Source organism: Fundulus heteroclitus, chromosome 8 (genome assembly GCF_011125445.2).
Source record: "Fundulus heteroclitus isolate FHET01 chromosome 8, MU-UCD_Fhet_4.1, whole genome shotgun sequence".
Lineage (NCBI taxonomy): Eukaryota > Metazoa > Chordata > Actinopteri > Cyprinodontiformes > Fundulidae > Fundulus > Fundulus heteroclitus.
Genome location: NC_046368.1, coordinates 29,954,124 through 29,975,511, shown reverse-complemented (window position 1 = coordinate 29,975,511; position 21,388 = coordinate 29,954,124). Strand labels below are relative to the sequence as shown.

Genomic DNA, 21,388 nt, shown 5'->3' with positions numbered 1-21,388 from the left:
TGGCTCAGAAGTGTTTGTTTGTGTGTGTTCACATATGTGGGGGAGGTTGCGTGCATGTGGAAGACCAGAGGATAGGAGAGCCTCATTTCCCGACAGCTTGGTGAGAAATTTACTCCTATTTGTGCGTGATGCATACACCACAATATCCTCATCTGCCCTGGGAGAAGTGGCCCTCGACCTTGACAGCCATCACTGCTTCCTGTTTAGAGAGGGCCGAATAAGCATGTGAATATGTGCATATCACACAAATGCAGGACACGCAAAGAAGACTCACTGGGTAAAGATGGTAATCACAAAAACACACAGAGCTGTTCAACAGGAAGTTTTGGTCTAAAAACAGAAGTATTTTTACTTGTCAGAATGCCTGCTCTTTCTATATTGTTTTTGAATTGGATTGCTGACCCTCAGCTCATCTACATTCCATACCGTTTTTCTACTCATACCTTTAATTTATTGGCTCACCTGTGTGGAGGGCTTTCAGTGAAGCTCCAAGACTTTTATGGGGTTATTCTGGAAGCAAAGCCTCTTAACTTGTTTTACCACTTGTCTTGCCAACGCCTCATGGAGCCAAAATGTGTGAAAGGCTAAATTTAGCACAAATTCAATATCATTTGAACAAACTAGATGGGTCTCCAATCATCTCATTAAGGTAAACTGACACGTAAGGATCCGTGGGTTTATCCGCTGTCTGCCTCAGTTCCTACCCAGTAGAGATGAAACGATGCATCTAGCTGATGAGACTACAAACAGTACTGGGTTCACAAGAACCAGGTTGACTATAAATTAGGGAATATACAGTTGTCCCCCACCTCAGGTCGGCTGGCTTGTTTGAGTTGTGTTGGCCCTTTCTTTGAATGGATTGGTTTAGGGTGATCGGAGCTCGGGCGATGCTTGGCCCTAGGCAAAGATTATAGCTCGAGTGAGCTGCTCTCCCCCATTGTGGTGATGGGGATCACCTCCCGGGTCTGGGAGCTGGATGCCCCTCTAAGGTATCAGTTCCTGAGTGTGTGGATACAGCGTCTTTTCTCGTGTGTGTGGTTCCGAATGTTACAAACTTATAGATTTTATACCCGTAACTGATCACAAAACGTTATTTTAAGATGGGTTTAGGTGAGAAAGTGCACCTCTAAATTTCATCTGTGCAGTCAGTTCATCAGGATTTTGAGCCGATTTTAATTCTGCTCGGACTGGCCGGGAGTTGCTGACAGACTGGTTTCTCCAGGGAGGCTGCAGGGGTAACACCCGTTGCTGCAGCGTTTAGTCAGCCAGCCCGTCTGTGATTCCCCACAGACTGGATCTGTTTGTTGCTGCTGAAAATTTAACATAAAGCGTTTCCTAAATTAGTGGGGAATATTTGCATGTAACGGATAACAAATGTGGAAATGGAAACATGAAAAATCTAAGAGCCCCAGGCTTTGGTTTACCCTGGGAAACCAAAGCCTGGGGCTTTTAATGGAAAAGGGGCCTTTGTCAGGTTGGGTTATGGGTTACGCCCACTGATCTCTATTATACAGTGGATTACTAATAGCCCGCTGTTAGAACGAGTCGCTTTGAAGCCACCAGCCGCCATATTGGTACTCCCTATTTTCCTCCAGTAACTAGGGAATATGTGCGCTACAGCATCGAATAATGAGGATTTTCTCATGTTCAGTGGGGACTTAAAACTTTTAAAATGTCAAATGCCATATACTTTATGTACTAAAACTATCTAGTACTGAGAAAGTCATGTGCTGAAATATTTTGCAATATATATAATTTAATATGAACAATATGTAAAATATTTCAGCACCTAATTTCCTAGTAGTTGACAGTGTTAGTACATCCACTGACTGTAGAATTACCTGTGAAATGTTTTCACACAGCCAGAAAACTGCTTGTTGTTGCAACCAAATCCTGTGGGATTCTGTGAGAGTAGGGAATAGCAAGATGGCGGCCAGTGACTTCAGTTTTTCGGGCAAATCAGCAATCCAGTGTATAATAGAGATCAGTGGTTACGCCTCTCCTCAGAGATCTCAGATCTCCACTAAGTGTGGAGTCCATCCCCCTGTCCGGCTCCGTGGTGGTGGTGGCCATTTTGACCCTCTGGTGCATTGGTGGTTCTCGATGTCTGGGGCTGGGTGCTTGAGTGTGCTAGCTTCTTCCTGGCAGCTGCTTTGCTGGGCCCGAGTCCCTGGCTCTGTTAGGGCTCTGCTGGTGGACGGTGTGCTCTTGGGTCACGGGCTTGTCACTGCAGTCCCTTGGGGCTTTCGTGCTGTGGCTTCTAGGGGGTTTCCTGGGACACTCCCCTGCTCTCCTCCATCTCTGGGATGGGGGTAGCAGCTATCCCTGTGTTGAACCTTCTTGTGCTCCTGTACTCTGGACGGCCTTTCAGACATCCGGGGTTCTGGTCTTCCTGGTGTTTGCCTCTGCAGATGTAGAAGCAGACTGAGGATGTTATCTTCCACCCTCTTTTTCCTGTACTCTATTTATGTCACCTTTTGTCCCTTTTAGCATTTTATCTCTTTCTCTCTATTTATTTCTCTTTTACCTTTCTATTTCTGTGTCCATTGAATTTGAGATAATCCAATATCCAATAAAGTTTGTTGCATATATCGAGCAGAGCACTTTGTCAAAAGTAATGCTCCAAGTCAATCAGCTGGGCTACCTTTGGCATTAAGAGAGCAATTCTCAGTGCTACACAGCCACACAAGACACGTAAAAAAAAAATCTGTAATCAGTGTAAAATGGTTCAGTTTTAGTGTCAAAGTATGATTTTTTTTTTATTATTTTTTTTTTTTAATGTGATGTCAGTAGTCAGCATGGTGTAAAAGGGCTTATAGCAACAATAGTTTGCTGCGCTCATGTCCTGCATGATCTTAGCAGTGTCTCATGTTATTGTGGAGAAGCATCCTCTCTCCAGGTTTATTTCAGTTCTCTGATAGTTAATAACATTTGTGTCTACACCGGCCAGGGCTTTTATCCCAAGCAACACCATGATCTCCTTTTGGTCCAACAATTCTTTTATAGACTTACTGCTGCATTGGAAATTTGGGACAACTGTAGGTAACTTTAATTATTGGACTGCAGAACAGTTTGGTTCAGAGGAGTTAGAGGCTAAAGTTTATCCAGTCAGCGGCGGGGGGGCTTGGCCGACAAGCATTTGCTGAGAAGACTGAGAATCACTTTGTATTGTTCTCATTTCAGGTTGATGACTGTAAATGGTCATATTATTAGTATTGGACCGATAATCCTAGACTTTTTTTTTTTTTCAAAGGAGAACACATTTTTTATTAGGGATAAAAAGAAACAGCATAATATTAACTTTCAATAATTTCATGATGATTTGGTCTTGTCCTATTTAAATTCACTGTCATAGGGTAACCTCTGAAAGTTGGTCTAGAGCAAGGATCACCAACCTTTTTGAAACTGAGAGCTACTGAATTCCTACTGTCATACGAAGGGCTACCAGTGCCGACCCTTTGAACTAGAAGAATTAGAGCTCACCTTAACTTTGTTTAATAAACATGTTTTAATGCTTTTGTTATTTTTAAATCTATGTAAATACAAGTATGATTAAAAAGGAAGAGAAACTGAATAAAAGTAACATTTTACGTGCAGATCAGCTGGAGGGTTGTGCTATTTTTTGAACAGGCTTGAGGGCACAACATATAATCCTGGGGGCTACCTGGTGCCCATGGGCACGATTTTGGTGACCCCTATTCTCGAGCTATAATTTACATTAGATGTGTTTTTCCCAAAAAGGACTCAGTTGGTGACGTGACTGTGTGATGTTTTCCTCGTGGTTCCCTGCGGAACTACCATGTAGGTTCTCATATTAAAGGTCATGTTTGCCTCATACATGGCATGCCACAATTGTTCAAATGGAAATAATAGACAAAACTAAGTTTCAGTAAAATCTGTGTTATTTCCCTGTTTACCAGAAAATCCTTCCTCTTCTTCATAATTTAAGCCAACATTGTGTTAAAGGAACAGTCACAGCAACATGTTTAAAATATATAATTTGCAAGCCTTGCAACCTTCCATGTTCTCGATTGGAGTATTGGAGTGCACATTTGTACATCTAAAGAGCTTACTGAGGCCCAATAAAAGCGTTCCAAAGACGTATGTGCAATATAAAATAAAGCTTATAATTTCCTCCGGTGTAAAACTTCTTTGCATCCTCTGCTCAAAGGTGACCAAAAAGCACTGGGTGAACAGAACTGTTGTGCACTTCTGTAATACTTTATTCATTCCAAAACTAAATACCGTATGGCTGTGGAGCATCAGGTTTCTATCATTAAATGCAGATATATTTTTGGCATACCTCCTTAAGACAAAATTAAACCCCAACCAATGAATACTCTCTAACAATAAAAAAGATTTTGCCTCCTATGAGCAAATATGAGCAAAATATGAACACCACTGGCTTCTGAAATCCCCTCACATGCTGCTCATGATCTTGTGGTGTTTAATGCAATAACCACTTTCAGTTCAGATTCCTTCATTCATGATGCTTTTAGAGCCCCTGCCCCCCCTCTGGACAAACCGTGAGCTCTGTCACAGGTGGCTACAAATATCTGCTGTTGCAGAAGGTAACATGTCGTCAGTACAGTCAATAGATTTCATTACGGCTACTGCAATGACATAACAGCGTTGCATATCGGATGTTTAATGACGGTCTCTAATCAGTAAGATGAAAGCAACAAAGTCATTAACCAAAATGAAGCCATTTCCTGGGTTCACTAACAACAAACATTGCATCCAACATTTATGTGAAAGCAGCCTTATAACCGTTTGTTTTGGTTTTGCTCCTACATTTGCAATAAAGGCACCTAGCTACTGGGAATCAAACTTCAACATAAATGGTTGGCAGAAGCCTACAATTACAGGAAGGTCATTTAGACTGCTTTTGTTTTCCTTTCTGACAGCAATGCCTCTCCAGCAGGAAAAAAAATAAAAAAAATATCTTTCTCTTCATTGGATTTCCAAAAAACGACGCTGTTGAACGACGCTAAAAACCCAGTGTGTCCAAGAAAAGACAATCTCCAATGCTTTAGGTAGCCTTTGCCCGTGTTAATCCAGTTTACTGACCCAGGTAGTGTTTAGTAGCATTTTCATTAAAGAAAATCAGTTTGTTGCGTGACGATATTTGGGGAGACTAACCTGTAATTGCAGTTCACTCTAAAACGTATTTAAACAGCTGCTGTTTGTCTGCAGGTATGTTTTAGAATCTTCATTGGTTCCTGGAACTGACCCGTGTAGTCTACCCTCAGTGGACTACCATCAATAGGCTGATTTTGTTTAAATGTTTTTCCACGTCATCAGCTGGAACTCAAGGTGTGGAATAGAAAATCCGAGAAAGGGGATGTTTCTGAATGCCAGATGAGAGCCAGTACCTGTCCCCTGGCCACTGCTGGCACATTTAGAGAAGTCAGAAAATTAGGAAGAAGGTGTTGTATGGAATATGAGCAGAACTGTGCAGAGGAGAGCGCTTCCATTTCATGCTGTGTGAGAGATGAAAATGAAGGTATATTTGTGAGTGTGGTAGCTTTTAACCTTTTGCGCTCTTAATTATTATTGCATAAGACTTTTGCTGGACTCAACTTTAATCATTTATCTTTGTCTTCTTTCTAGCCAATGAAAACTCTTTATGCGAGAGATGGCTCACTCTTGCATGCGCAACTCGGTCCGTACTTCTCTGATGGACAGCGCCGTGTGGACTATGTTCTGACCTACAGCATCCACAAGCCCAGCGGCGTCAGACGACAATCCTCAAAGTTTGATGATGCCACCTTCTTTCAAAGGCTGCGGCGCAGCATGAGCACCAGAAGCAGCCGCGCTCCGTTGCAGCCAAAGGAGGATCCAGAGATCGTAGCTACGGACCAGCAGGCTAATTTTCATGAGGATGACAAACGCTTCAAGCGGGAGGAGTTTGAGCAAAACCTCCTAGACATGGGACTGGAGCTGGAAAAGGATGAAAGGGTGAGAGTGCTTGACGTTTTATACAGTGGAAGAGTTTATGCTGTCAGATTGTTTTTCTTTTCAACTCTTTGGCCAAGTGTCTGTACAACGAAAAAAAAGTCTGAAAATCAATGCTTTTCAAACTTGTCCATTTTTAAATCTAGGCTTTCTAAAGCTATTGAGCTTAGTCATCGTTAGCCCATAATCTGAAGTGACAGCAGAAGTAGGTTTTGGTGCAGAATTCTAGGATGAAGATGCCTCGAGCCTCAAGGTGTGGTCTCCTAGCAGTAATCATGAGCAGATAAAACTGTGAACTGTTGTGATTCTTTAGAGAGGAGCCGGACTGGAAGAGAACAGTTTGGTTTAAACGTAGAGTGGAGAAAGGAGGGTTTCAGATCATCTGATGGATCACATCAAAAGAATACCAAGCACAGGCTAATTTGTTGAATTAGTGGTTCCTTAAGAAGGCCTGCTGCCAGGTTAACACTCATCAGATGAGTATCATACAGTAATGATGATCAGTGGATTCTAGATTATATTTGTACACATAGACCATGGGTTAAAGGTGTGCCCTGACACTGTGCACTTTTGGAAACGAGGGCTACTGTAAACCACATGGATCACATATTTTTGCACCTTGCTCCTGCTTCCCCTCTGGCGTTTTGCCAAGATTTATTAAACCCCCCCAAAGTGCCTCAGGTTTGGACACTGTAAGTTGCTTTGTTGTAAATGTAGAAATATACATTTTGAATTTTAAGAATCACACCGATTGATCGGTCAATCGATCTCCCGCTCCATCTTCCCCTCATTCGTGAACAAGACCCCAAGATACTTGAACTCCTCCACTAGGGGCAGCACATCCTCCCCAACCCGGAGGAGGCACTCTACCCTTTCCCGGTTCAAGACCATGGTCTTGGATTTGGAGGCACTGATTTTCATCCTGGCTGCTTTGCACTCAGCTGCGAAGCGGCTCTAGTGAGAGCTGTAGATCAGATCACGCCCCGATGAAGCCAATAGGACCACGTCATCCGTGAATAGCAGAGACGCAATCCTAAGGCCACCAAAACAGATCCCCTCAACACCTTGGCTGCGCCTAGAAATTCTGTCCATAAAAGTTATGAACAGAATCGGTGACAAAGGGCAACCTTGGCGGAGTCCAACTCTCACCGGAAACGAGTCCAACTTACTGCCACCAATGCGGACCAGACTCTGACACTGGTCATACAGAGACGTGACAGCCCTTACTAAAGGGCCCGGTATTCCCGGAGTACCCCCCCACAGGATCCCTCAAGGGACACGGTTGAATGCCTTCTCCAGATCCACAAAGCACATGTAGACTGGTTTGGCAAACTCCCATGCCCTCTCCAGGATCCTGCTGAGGGTGTAGAGCTGATCCAGTGTTCTACGGTCAGGACGAAAACCACACTGCTCTTCCTGAATCCGAGATTCAACTATCCAATGGGCCCTCCTTTCCAGAACCCCTGAATAGAAAGGACAACGGATCGGGCGCTGTACCGATCCGTTGTGGTGAAGAGAGAGCTGAGCCAAAAGGCGAAGCTCTCGATTTACCAGTCGATCTACGTTCCTACCCTCATCTATGGTCATGAGCTTTGGGTCGTGACCGAAAGAACGAGATCCCGGATACAAGCGGTCGAAATGAGTTTTCTCCTTGGTGTGTCTGGGCTCTCCCTTAGAGATAGGGTGAGGAGCTCAGTCATCCGGGGAGGATTTAGAGTAGAGCCGCTGCTCCTCCACGTCGAGAGGAGCCAGTTGAGGTGGCTCGGGCATCTGGTTAGGATGCCTCCCGGACGCTTCCCTGGTGAGGTGTTCCGGGCACGTCCCACCGGGAGGAGGCCCAGGGGAAGACCCAGGACTCGCTGGAGGGACTATGTCTCCTGGCTGGCCTGGGAACTCCTTGGGATTCCCCCGGAGGAGGTGGCCCAAGTGGCTGGGGACAGGGACGTCTGGGACTCCCTACTGATGTAATGTTTTGTGTAGAGATGAACCCAGACTTCCACCAGACGCAGTCGTAATCCTTTTTGTGGAGTTTATTGAAGGAAGGAGTTAAACAGGCAAACAGACAGGTTCCAGGCTACTGATGCTTCCCATACCAAAAAGCTGGGCAGATTCACAAAACAAAGAACAGGTCAGACCAGAATGCAGGAGGGCTCTTACCATTGAAGTGGTCGTGATGATAATGAAGTCCCGGCAACAAACAGAAAACTAAAAGGGAGTTTAAATAGGCGGGCAGACACAGTAACAGGGAGGGACTAATTAACCAAAACCAGGTGGAAATAATTAAGGGAGCAAAAGGACAAGTCTAAGAATAAAAATAAGCCTAAATAGAAACAGAAAAAACAGGAAAGAACTAAACTTAACCAAATAATAAACATAAACCATAACAGAACATTACAACTGAAGCTACTACCCCCGCGACCCGACCCCGGATAAGAGGAAGAAGATGGATAGATGGATGATCTTTCTAAGATGTTGCAGTGGGCCATTGGTTGCCTATGCTCTGATGATCAGAGCATAGGCTATGACAAGACAAATTAAACCTGAGCCTTTATCTATGTTAGCAGTAACACCCACCATTATAAAACGATTAGGCTGTTATGGGTTTAATTTTACTATTACTGATTAAGATTTTTAAAAATTGTCTTTTTAAATTGTTTTGCTTCTAATACCAAAATAAAGTATGTCTTTATTTAGTCCGGGATTGACTGTGATGATCACACAAGGAAAGGCACAAGTAATGCCATTTGATATAGGTATATTAGAAGTATAGGCTCAAAAAACTCTGTCCACCAGTTTATGATTAATCTCCATGGTAACAAGCTGTATGCATCATTCCTTGTGGTATTCGCCCAGAAATGGACCACAGTATTGGGATAAAGGTTTCCCAAAACACACAAATATGTTGTCAAACAGCAAAAGGTTCTACTTGTCCTCATTGGAAACCACAAATCCATCGTCTCACATGGAGGCAAAAATGAAATATTTTTTTTTGCTGGAGTAAAACTGGCTTTCGCGGAGATGTGTGAAGCCATCGTGTGGTGGATATTGCAAGCTTTTTTAAATTACCTGAAAGAAATTATGCTGTTTTATTGGAGTCATGCATCCTAGGATGTTTGTACCCATTAATGCAGATTACAAAAATTATCAGAAATCTTCTGCTGAAAAGATAAATTGACTTGAATCATCTTACTGTCTAAATACCCTTAAAAACATCAGAAGTGACCCTTTGTAACAAGGGCATCTTTGTTGAAAAATGACTTCTGGGAAAGGCTTTTAGCAACTCAGTGATACTTAGCCTGCCAGCAGAAGTCACAGTAAATAGCCTGAAATTGTACGGGTAAAGTCTATCGATGGCATCTTATAGTAGAGCCTATGGAACTCATGCTGCACATTAATGATGGATGCAGTCAAGTTTCTTTTGATAATTCTGTTACTTTCCTACATCAGCAGAGCTTGGGATCCTTTAGCACATAATTCAATGGGCAGACTCCAGTGTGAAGGAAGAAGTGTTTTCATTTTACACCTTCAGAGTGGAGTGTGCAATATTTAATAAGTGTTTTTAAAAAAATACTTTTGTGGTTTAGAATGGACCATTAGCATCAATGAGGTTACTTTACTGGGCAGCCTTTTAGTCAGATCGCCCCAGAATCAATCATAACCAAGAAAGAACACTCATAACGGGTCAAGAAGCATTCTTGTAGTTGTCTTTAAAAACAGCAGTCAGACATTTTCTGTTTAGCATAAGCAATGTGATTATATTTTTTCATTTCCCCATAACACATAAACAAAATACAAGTTCTTGCATCTTTACATTAAGAAGGTAATAAAATCTGATTGGACTGTATAATTAGGGCACATACAATTTAGTTTTAGTATCAAATCTGTAACACTCCTGACAGTCTATTAATCTATAATTAATGTGAATTACTGTATATGGTGTCATGCGCTTTAAAATAGTTTAACAAACTCTGTATCATTTAATTATCCTGTGCTTATCAGATAGAACTCATCAAATGCTTTTCTCAGATTGCACATATAGTTTCTGTCTGTATAATGCTATCCATCCCTTCATCCAGACAGGTCAGTGTTCAGAGCTGAGGCGCTTGAAGCAGGTCTGGCTGTGTATTAGTGCCTTTATATAACATTATATGCTGCAGATGATGTGTCATAGGCAGTGAGAACAAAGTGTTTTGCTCAAATGGATGCAGATGGTTCTCATCAGACTTGAGGAACTTGTAGCTTAAATGTCGTGTAGTCATTTGCTGCATTTTGGGCACAGGGTTATTTTGTTTGATTTTGTTTATTTGGTCAGCCTAAATTACATTTTTCTCCAAAAATCCTGCCAAATTGCATTTATTAACGGCCCCACCTGAGGTGGAAGGAGCCTGGACCCAAAAGCTGGCCTTTTGGGTCACCGCATGGCTCAGCAGGACAGTTTTATCTTCCATACAAAACACTGGCCGGCTTACTGCCTAATCAATGGCAATCCTCGAGTGACATTTAACCAGCATGTACAAGACGGGAAGAACTTGTTTCTACAGAGAAATGATAAAAAGATTTTTATCTATTCTTTTCAATTCAAAAATAGTGCACATTAAATATAACAATATTTATAGTATTGATGTATCAACAATAAGTGAACCAAAAAGTTATGATTTACTCACGTTTATTTAAAAAGCTGGACCTCCAGCGCTCTCTGTAGTACAGCGAGGTTGGTTGCCTTTTGGGCTTGTTTGTTTTCATATAGCTGGCTGCTTGTTTCTCTTACAAAATCTGCCAACCCGCACCCCACAGCTGTCTGGGCACAGAGGGATAAAATATTCTTAAATGCTTCCACTGCAGTGTAAAAGTAAAAATTTAAAAGCCATGTATCCTGAACTAAAACAGCTATTCCCTAAAACATACATGGCTGCGCACATTTGTCATGCTCCATGCGTGTGAGTGCAGCGTCTTGTCTCTGAAGACACAGACTGGGTGACACCTGCTGTTTGTTCCAGCTGTGGGAAATCCCATCACACCCGGCCGACTAAAGCACGGTAACGGGGTTTTCCCATTGCGGCTCCCTGGTTAGATTGGCAGCCGGACCAACTTGTCAGCAGAGCTCTGCTGCTCCGAAAACTCCAAAAGCAGCTCATACCTTCGATGAACTGATTGCAAAGATGTAGTTTGGAGATGTACTTTCTCGCTTTAAAACATCTTAAAACAACTTTTTGTGATAATTAAGGGTATAAGAACAGTACTTTTGTACACTGTGCTGCTCCTTACTGCTCCTGGTGGCGGAGTTTCTTTCTTTGCTGCACACAATCGTAAGTGCCGTTTTTAAACCAATTTCGTTGGCTTTTGAGCGCTCCACCTGTCGTTTGTTCCTGGAATGCTGTTGTTCCGGTGCAATGGTGTTGTCAGCTACAGATGGAGTCCTTTGCAGTAGCTACACGGTTTCTGCTGCTTTCTGACCAGTTTTACCTGTTCTATCGCTGATTTTGAAAAACAGCTCTGTTTATACGTTTCTTATTTTATGAGCGCATGCCTGAGGACTACAACAATATATATAAATAACTTGTACTTGTATAGCACTTTATCAAGTCCGACGACCCCAAAGTGCTTTACCCTGGTCAATCATTCACCTATTCACGCACACATTCACACCCTGATTGATGGTGGTGAGCTACATTGTAGCCACAGCTGCCCTCTAGCAGACTGATAGACAAGAATCTGCACAGTACCACATGAGTGTACTAAATCTCATTAAGCAAAATTTAAATGATTTAATTGCAATTCAATTTGAACTCAGAGATGTGCACCTCTCTCAGTTCATCCTTAGCAGGAACCCTACTCTGACATAAACATACTGTACAGCTCATAAAAAAATCCAAGATTTTTATCTTTGTCATGTAATCAGGTTAAGTCAATCGTATCTGAACTAAGTAATCTAAAATAAATATTGATGTAATTTGATTCTTTTAGTAAGCCATGTAACTTATTATATTCTGGATATAGGTGTAAAATTGGTGTAGCCTCAGTGTCCACATGTGATGTTGCTCACAGAGGTCCATGGAGTTCTCAGACACATGAAAAATTAAGAACATTGATCCCACCTCTTCAACAAACCTCACACACCAGGACCTTTTTATCCGTGAAAAGTAAAGCTCCGGGAATCTGACATTGCCCGTGTGAATTTGTATTGAAACGAGCACTGGGCTTTTGAAAGCCGCTGGCTTTTCACATCATTGTAAAAGTGCCTGCTTATTGTATGACTCGTTAAAATTTCATAAACTTGAGACACATTCAAGTATGACAAAATATGTTTTTAAAACAGCTCAGCACGACTAAGATAAATAAAAATGAGGCTCCGTTATTTGTGTTAAATCAAGCATGAATATTCAGGATTGATTTGTGACTCCAAAGTAGTAACAATCTGTAATATTAAACCCTTTGAAACCTGTTAAAAATGTACTTATGGATCTAATGTGTCTGCTTCCCTATGTTAAACCAATAAACGTCCCATTTATCACCTGAAAACATGAAGTACTCACAAACTTTAACCCTCTTAGGTTGTGAAAACTTAAAAAATCATTTTTAATCCAGCAACATTGTCATTTGAAACAGACTCTTGATGCACCATGATTGTTTTGGCAGGGTTTGAATGGAGCCATCCAATCACAGATAAGAATGCCAGTCTCATTGAATAGATGGACAAGTGGCAGCACTCCTGCTGTATTATATGCCAATAATCATTATTACCTTCTGGAAATCAGGATTAGCCTTGTTTTATGTGAATTCATCGAGAATAACTCTCTGTCTGATGAAACTGTCGTCTACAATCTAATCTCCTTTGTTTCAGACTAAAATCTCTGGACTCGGCTTCCTGAAGATCCATGCTCCTTGGACCGTTTTGTGTCGAGAGGCTGAGATGATGAAGCTCAAGATGCCAACAACAAAGGTATTTAATTCCACATCTGTTGGTTCTACCATTTCCAGATTAATACTGTCAGGGATCATTTACACTGTTACTGACCCAATTTGTTTGTTTTACCACATAAATATTAAGTATCCTCCTTATCACTTGATCTACATTTTTATTATGTTGATTATTAGTTGATCATCATTACTGAATTTGAAACTTTAAAACCTGTTAATATGTATACATTGCATAATCCCTTGTCTTGAGATAACAATCTCATGACAAGGCTGTGTGTGTGTAGCAGATTTTGCAGCAATCCCTCGTGTTGAGCATGCATGTGGCGACCTTGGAAAGGAACACCTCCCCTCAACAGGAACAATTTTCTGTCTTTTCCATAGCTCTATGAGGTGAAACAAGGCACCAACATAGTGGAGAAAATCCGACTGTTCATTCACAAAGTCACCGATCCTCTCCACCCGAAAGTGGGTCCCACACGACTTGAAGATGTCAAATCGTTGTCTCTTCCTTTTTCAAGGGAGAAGCAGCATCTGTGAGTAAAAGCTCTTTTGTTGTTTCACGTGTACCCTCACACGCTCAATGAAACATATCAACAGTTCATTGCATTGAGGGGCCATTTTGGTTAGCTTTTTTATTTAAGAGCATCATAGTATATTTTTAGAAGATGGGCAAATTTACTGAGGTTTAAACCAAACGCCTGTTATGGGCTTTGGTCAACGTTGTCCAGAGAGCTTCCCCAGCAGCTTCCCCAGTCCCCTAGGTCACCACAGCTTTATTCACTGCCAATCTGAGAGATGCTGTTTGTTTTTTTTCACGTTTTTAGATCTGAGTTCAAGCAGGGACATTGTGTCCTACAACTTCAAGCTGCAAAGCAGAATTAAGGTTGGATATTGCTAGTACCTGACCCAGACAGACTCTGACCCTAAGTAGCCTGAATGTGCAGGAATAGTTCTTCCTCTTGGAAAAACGAAATGCCTTGAAGAAAAGTCTGTGTAGCTGCAAAGAACCAACTAATATTACCACTAGGACACTTGAAAAAGCAAATATACTTCATTATTAAACAGAACATGGTGGATACATTGATACAGCAATACAAAGAAATGCCAACAAACCTGTGCGGCTGTCTGCTATGATGACAGTAAAGCGACAGAGTGATTCAGTCTGACTCGATGATGTTAGAGACCGGGGCAGCTGCTCGCTCCCAGCAAACAAACACGGCTCTGACTGTCTGAGGTCATTTCCATCCTCTGAACACATTCACTGAGGCTTTAGTAGCCGAAGGACACATAGGAGGGATTTTTGTTTAAGTTTATTAAAATCATGACTTCATGGATGCTCTCTTTGGTCCCAGTAAGTCAACAGTTTTTTCCATATAGTCTTTTGAGCAGAAGGACGTCTTCCCCTCAGCCTGCTAGAATGTATGGAGGAGAGTGTGGGCAGTGAGGAGCTAAATTTACACTCTGACTAATGGCTAGCAGATCTCCCTCCACAGCTTCCACATCTCTTCGTCTGTTTTGGAAAAAAAAAACACCAAAAAACAACAAACACTTGGGGGCTGATCCCCTAGGTTAGCCCTGATTTTAGATCAAACTTTGTCTTTTTTTCCTTCTCATTGATTATCATATTGTTTTGTTTTTATTATTAAAAACAAAACAAAATGTGGGCTGCTCAGTGGAGCAGTGGGTAGCACTGTTCCCTTGCAGTAAGAAAATCCGGGATTCAAGTCCAACCCTGGGTCTTTTCCACGCATGCTCTCTGTGCATGCGTGGGTTCCCTCCGGGTACTCCGGCTTCTTCCCACAGTCCAAAAACATGACTGTTAGGTTAATTGGCCTCTCTAAATTGTCCTTAGGTGTGAGTGTGTGCATGAATGGTTGTTTGTCCTGTTTGTCTCTCTGTGTTGCCCTGCGAGAGACTGGCGACCTGTCCAGGGTGTTCCCCGCCTCTCGCCAGGTGAATGCTGGAGATAGGCACCAGCAACCACCGCGACCCCATAAGGGATTAAGCGGGTCAGAAAATAGATGGATGTTTTTATTATTATTATTGTTATTATTATTATTATTATTATTTGACTCACAAACAGCTAAATGCTAATAATGAAGTGATGATAGTGTTCCCAATCAAAAGTAAATTTGCATTAATTTTCCACAGTCAGGTTCTTCTGCTGTCATCTTCCAATCCTTTATATTTCTTTCAACTTTTCATTCATCAGATCATGCAGAATTTCTTGCCTATCAGTATGTTCTAGTGTTTTGTTTAATTTATACATTTTTTTCGTCTTTTTTTCCCACTTATTTGGGGGACTTTTTTTTCTAAAAATTTTTTTTATCAACATTCTATGCCAGAGCTGCTGGAATCACTCAAACATTATAGCACAGCTAAATTAAAGAAATCATTGTGTGCAGCTTCTTCAGTAAGATGTGACAGAGAAGCAGAACATGACTTGGAGTAGTATTCACACCCCATGACCATTTCACATTTTAACACGTTACAGCCACCATCTTCATTGTCTTTAATTGTGATTTTCATCTAATAAGTGGACCATAAATTGAAAAAGATTTAGACGGGTTTTTATCTATTTTGGTGTTTTTAGATATTATCTGAAAAGTGTCATCAACTCTGAACAGTTGATCTGTTCAGGTTAAAGGAAAGAAAGCATCCCTATGGCATGTTGCCGTCACCTCCAGCTTTCTGAATGGGTTGCCTGTTCGAACACTCACTTCGACCGTCTGTCGTTGTGTCCTTGGGCAAGACACTTGACCCGCTTAGTCTGTTGCTGGTGGTCAAAGGGTCCGGTGGCGGCGATTGTCTGACAGCCCCGCTTCTGCCAGTGTGCCCACAAATGTAGATCACCACTATCAACGTATGGGTGAATGACTGAATGTAGTGTGAAGCACTTTGAGCTCCTCTAGATTTGATCAAGCACTATACATGTATAGGACGTTTCCCATTTCCTGCTGTTCTTGCGTAACTGCCAGGTTGTGTGCAGCTAATAACTGTTGACAGATTCTCCCACCTGAGCTGTGGATCTCTGAATGTCTTACAGAGTTATTCTGGGCCTCTTGGCACTATCTTCTATTCACATTCTCTCAACCATTCTTGGGTTCTGAAGGCAATGGGTTCTGCAGATTTTTTGGGGGCTATCATAATAAATGATGCTAAATACAAATTTGCACCAATCCGTTTGGATTTCTATTAAATTCTATAGAAATCTTGAATCTCTATCCCTTTTCTCAAGAATTAAGTAATTGTTTGTGTTAGTCCGTTGCATAAAATCCCAACAACATTTAATGTTTGTGGTTTTTATAATGTGCAAAAAGGGGTATGAATACCTTTACGAGGCACTGTATGGACAGAACCTAAGGTCTATCTTCCCTCTACATGCATGCACTTGCTTGAGTGTAGGTCATTTGGATCAAATATCTAACCAGTAGGCCTAAACTCACCAGTTTTAGCATTTTTGTTGGTCTAAACAGATAAGCATTCTTCCTAGCATTTCATTCACAGGGTGATAAAAAATGTTCTCCTGAGGAACAACACATTCCCTTAGGAAGCCGATACATAATTTTTTCTCACTTCTTCCTTGAAGGTAAACATTTGCGACTTAAAATACCCAGAGATGTCATGAGAACAGCTCCTAGTCTTGTGGCACAAATCCACTTGTACTATTCGTGCTTGTTTTAAAAACAAATGTCATTTGAATACATTAAGTAAACATTGCCGTGGAGAAATACTATAATTCCACATTTGCTTTTACGTGTTGATAATAATTATAACTCCAATCCATACCAATCTTCTTTGAAGTGGGCCAAGTGCAGCACATTCATCCAACCAGTTTCTATACCCTCTTATTTGTGCAGCATCCTTTTGGGGGAAGTCACCTAACAACAATGTTTCTGGACTGTGGGAGGAAGCCTGAGTACAGGGAGTGAACTGAGCATGCACAGGGAGAACATGCAAACTCCATGCAGAAAAACCCCCAGGGTTTGCACCCAGGACCTTTGTGCTGCAAGGCACCAGTGCTACCAACTGGGCCACTATGGAGTACACTGTGCAATTTTCTTTTTCTAATTTGTGGTCTTCTGGAAACAGCTTTGTTTCAGGATTTCTCTATTGACCATACATGGATCAGTAGACCAATGTCAGTGCACTATTACACATTGTAGGTTGGCACTGTTATGCCAGAAGCTGTTTGAATATGCTTATTATTATTACTAATTATAATTTGGTATTATAATTTAAGTAATAAATCATTCAACTCAAAATTCCTCTATAACAAAATATAGTTTAAATGGTGGTGATGTTAGCTATAAGCTTGTAAGGATTTATACCACTAATGCATTAGTTAATTAGCTGTTATGAACTAATTTATGCTGGACTAAATGATCTGGACTTTTAACCGACGAAGTTTATCCGGCAGGCTGTCAGAACCCCAATATAACTGCAATTAGAGTTTAAATCCTTATTCCTTATCACCATCCAATGATATTGTCTCTGTATTAATATCAGATGTTAACTCCAAAGAAGGTTAGCTCTGAATTCTGAATAACCATGCAACTGTGAATTAGATTGAACACAAAACAATTTCTATTCCGCAGTTGTTGTTTTTATTGAACCAAAAGCAATTCCCTGTTACAGTAATTCTCTGATTCAACGACTTTTGAAATCTTACTCACTACTAAACTTAACATGCAAAATATGTGGAAATAAAAGAACAAACAAAAAAAACAAATGGATTAACATGAGCGGTTAGCGAATCTAGTTCAGCTCACGGTTGTTTAAACCACACTCGGACGTCAGCATTTGACGTTGCACCATTGAGGAGCAGACACCTGCTCTGAGACACTCGCAAGATGGCGACTATGATGACGAAGACTCTACAACCTTGCGTGATGCGTGAGGGGAGGTCCTAATGATGTCACCACGCTTACGCTAATGTGAGGCGGTACCTCGCTCCGAGAAGGAGTGGTTCACGGGTGAGTTTAAAGAAAAACCGCGAACTAAGATTCAACAAAGTGATCAAATTCACTTAAAAGAAGGAGCGAAAAGAGAGGGGGGGAAAGCATGGAAGAAGATGGAAAGAACTGTAGCAGTGACCCACGGCGGGGTTATTGATAAACCACAATCAACACAGCAAAAATCAATTGTAAAATGCATGCACATACAAAGAAAATATTCAGCAAAATAAACCCAACTCCGTCTTGGGGTAAAAAGCATTAACCTACACCTACAAAGTTCCTACGCCTGCCCAGGCACTTCTAAACACCCTGTGGGTGGAAAAGAAATAAAAGGGGAGAACCCCGTTACTTTGAGGAAATCCCAGAATGAAGTCCCGGCTTCGGGGTCCGCGAGCGCTCCGACTAACGCGTCTTGAATGCGTCTCTTCCTCCTGGCTTACAGTCGCTTTGTTGGCCAGACAAAGCGGGGTCCTCTTCGATCACTGGGAGATAAGGTGGCTCCCAGTCTTTTGATCAGAGGGAATTTAAAAGTACTTATTTTAGTCGACCCCCTGCGTCAGCAAAGCAGGGAATCCGGTTTGCTTCGAAAAATCTCGGTCTAGCGAGAAACTCGCGCACGTGGCGTGTGGGTAATTAATCCACAGAGTGAAACAGCTGTGTGTCTTCTCAGGTTGGCAGCGCGCCAGGGAAGAAGGCAGATTGTCGTGCGTGGCTGCATTAAATACATTTTCCCTAGTAACGTTATCTCTCTGCTCCGTTGTTAGGGCGGCGGCCATTTTTGGGCCGTGTTGCATGATGCGAGTTGGTGGCCATTTTGACCACATTGCATCATGGGAATTGCGGTCCGTCACGTCCCGAATTAATGCAGTTTTGTCACGTCCCGTAATGGCATAACAGCACGATGACAAAGACTTGACTAATTAAGAGTCCAATATATTACTGGTAAACAGCATACTGGTTGGTTAAGTCGTAAGATTATGTTATCATTAGATTTATTGGCACAGTTAAATACCATTAGATTTATGAGTGCATTTCCTTTACAGTGTTTTCTAGCCCTGTCCCGCCATCTCCCCCTTTTTCCTTTTCATTTAAATTTCTCTAGGCTGTAAAGAAATTAATATAGCTTAAAACCACTTTTAGTTTTTTTTTTATTTACTATTTTCAGTGTCTTTCAATTCTACTGGTCTCCAATTTAAAAATTTTTTCCAATGATTTCCACTTTTAGGTTTATGGCCACTGTCTTTTTTTTTTTTCTCTGCATAGTAACTCCATTTGGCCTGGCTTTCGTTTAGCTGTGATGCTGTCCTGCAGGGCGGCAGCGGCTGAGCTACTGCTGTCAACAGCTTCATGATGTTCTTTTCAAGATGATGGCTTAGTTCTGTCTTTAAGAGTGTCTCTCTCCTAGACATGGCTACTAGCTGAACTTTTACTACTACTCACTCTCTGTGCTCCCTTTCATCTCCTGGACCTGAAAACTGCCTCAGAGCTGATCTGTTGGGCTATTTTTCTCTCCTACATGAAGCCACAAAAAGAGCTAGCATTGCCAATAATTTTTTTTAACAGATTTTTTGCACCAGTGGCCTCCATTCGACAGTTAGCTGATAGGAAATGGGGTTAAAAGAGAAGGGAACACGTGGCTAAGGTCCACTAGCTGGAACTCAAACCCAGAACAGCCATGTCGAGGACTGAGGCTGCTGAACATGGGTCACATGCTCTACTGCTGTGCCCCTGCAGCCCCGTGCCATCACCCTTTTAGTTTTCTCTCACATAGAAAGTACTCCTGGATCAATGTGTGCTTCTGTGATTTTTGTGTCTCTTCTCTGTCAAGGCAGATGGCCGTTCACACTGAGCATGGTTCTGGTTCTTCTGGAGGTTTCTTCCTGTTAAAGGGGAATTTTCCTCTCCACTGTCGCTACATGCATGCTCAGTATGAGGGATTGCTGCAAAGTCAATCACACAATGCCAGCAACTGTCCACTGTGGCTCTACGCTCACCCAGGAGTGAATGCTGCAAGTCAGTGACCTGATGCAATCTGCTGGGTTTCCTTAGAGAGAAAACTTTGAACCAAATGGAATAATAACCTGAATTTGACTAGGTTGTTTAACCAGGATCACTCTGGAATGGATGTGCTATACTTGGAACCTGTCTGAATGATTCAGTCAAATTGATTTATTTTAATTATAAAGTTCCGGCAGATGAGATGCAGTGTTAATTTACACCATGTGACTAAACTGAATTGGATTAAATGAAACTTTGGCTGTTTTTTGTTGTTGTTTTTTCCCCTCAGTTTTGACCTGTCAGACAGAGACCTCTTCTTTGACAGCAAGACGAGAAGCTCCATCGTAAGTATTTCTTTTAGAATGTTAAAGGTGATCACGAGTGATGAATGTGGATAAATAATCACTGTAAAACTCTCATAGATGAATATGCTTCTAATCCTAACCCATCTCCAAACATAGTTTTCTCTCAGTGTAACATCTTAGACGTCAGCCAAAGGAGTGGTCATTATATTCTGTCAAGTAGTGGTACCTCACGCTGTCTCTCTCACTCTCCCTTCACACACACACACACACACACACACACACACACACACACACACACACACACACACACACACACACATACACACACACACACACACACATCCTTGTTTCATGTAGGTAGGACTGGGCCTTGTCTTCCATAGACTTCCATTCATCTTCAAGCCTTTCCATGCCCTAACCCTTACCGATTTATACCTAATATCCACCCTAACCTAAACCTAATTGACAACATAGTGCTAAACCTAACCCCTAGCCCAGAAAAAAAGTGGGAACCGACAAGAAGCCCTCACTTTACTAGTAAAATTAGCAAAAAGTGTTCTCACTCAGCTGCAAGTACAAGAACACACACATACCAATATATAGTATATACACACACCTACGCAGGGCTACCCACTGTTTGACTAATGACTAGATGATTTGATTGAATCCCAGTATTGGATGGAGGTGTACGACCCCAGCAGTTCTTTGCTCATAGCTGTGCTCCAGAGCTCATCAATTAGACCCGGTGGAGCTGTTTTTATTGCCTTTCTAAAGACATGCATCTGAAACTAAGCAGTTGGTTTTTACTTTAATTTTCCCTCTGTATTCATCTAATTTCTATTATCCAATAACAAAATAATCATCCCATATCTTCAGTCGTGTTATGTTTGACATTTTCTAACATGCTTAATTGGCCATTTTTTAAATGACTGTATTATCCTTTATTGCCAGGTCTATGAAGTACTGAAGAGAATAAGATGGACAAGACCCAACTACTCCATGGGTAAAACCTGTCTAACATCACTGTAGCAGACCTGAAGACAAATGTAACATCCCTTAGGTTTAAATGATAAAATTAGGTCTTAAAGTAAAGAAGCTTTGAGTGACTGCCAACACTTTTCTCCACGCGTTGATGCATTTACGTTGGTTGTTTTACATTTTCTGATGGCATATAAAAGTGCTATTAAAACATTTCATACACTGCAATGATGCTTCACTGCGTGCACCACGCAGAACTCACTGTAATTCTGC

At 41.6% G+C, this 21,388-nt stretch overlaps 1 protein-coding gene across 1 annotated transcript in view; it reads left to right on the top strand.

Moving 5' to 3' along the window:
• The window catches only part of ano1a (anoctamin 1, calcium activated chloride channel a), a gene marked incomplete in the record, with an annotated part of 57,173 nt that overhangs the window by 13,836 nt on the left and 21,949 nt on the right, over positions 1-21,388 (top strand). The window contains 5 exon segments of the mRNA XM_036140545.1: positions 5,614-5,961; positions 12,800-12,898; positions 13,258-13,409; positions 20,122-20,176; positions 21,089-21,140. Coding sequence (XP_035996438.1) covers positions 5,614-5,961; positions 12,800-12,898; positions 13,258-13,409; positions 20,122-20,176; positions 21,089-21,140 — 706 coding nt within the window.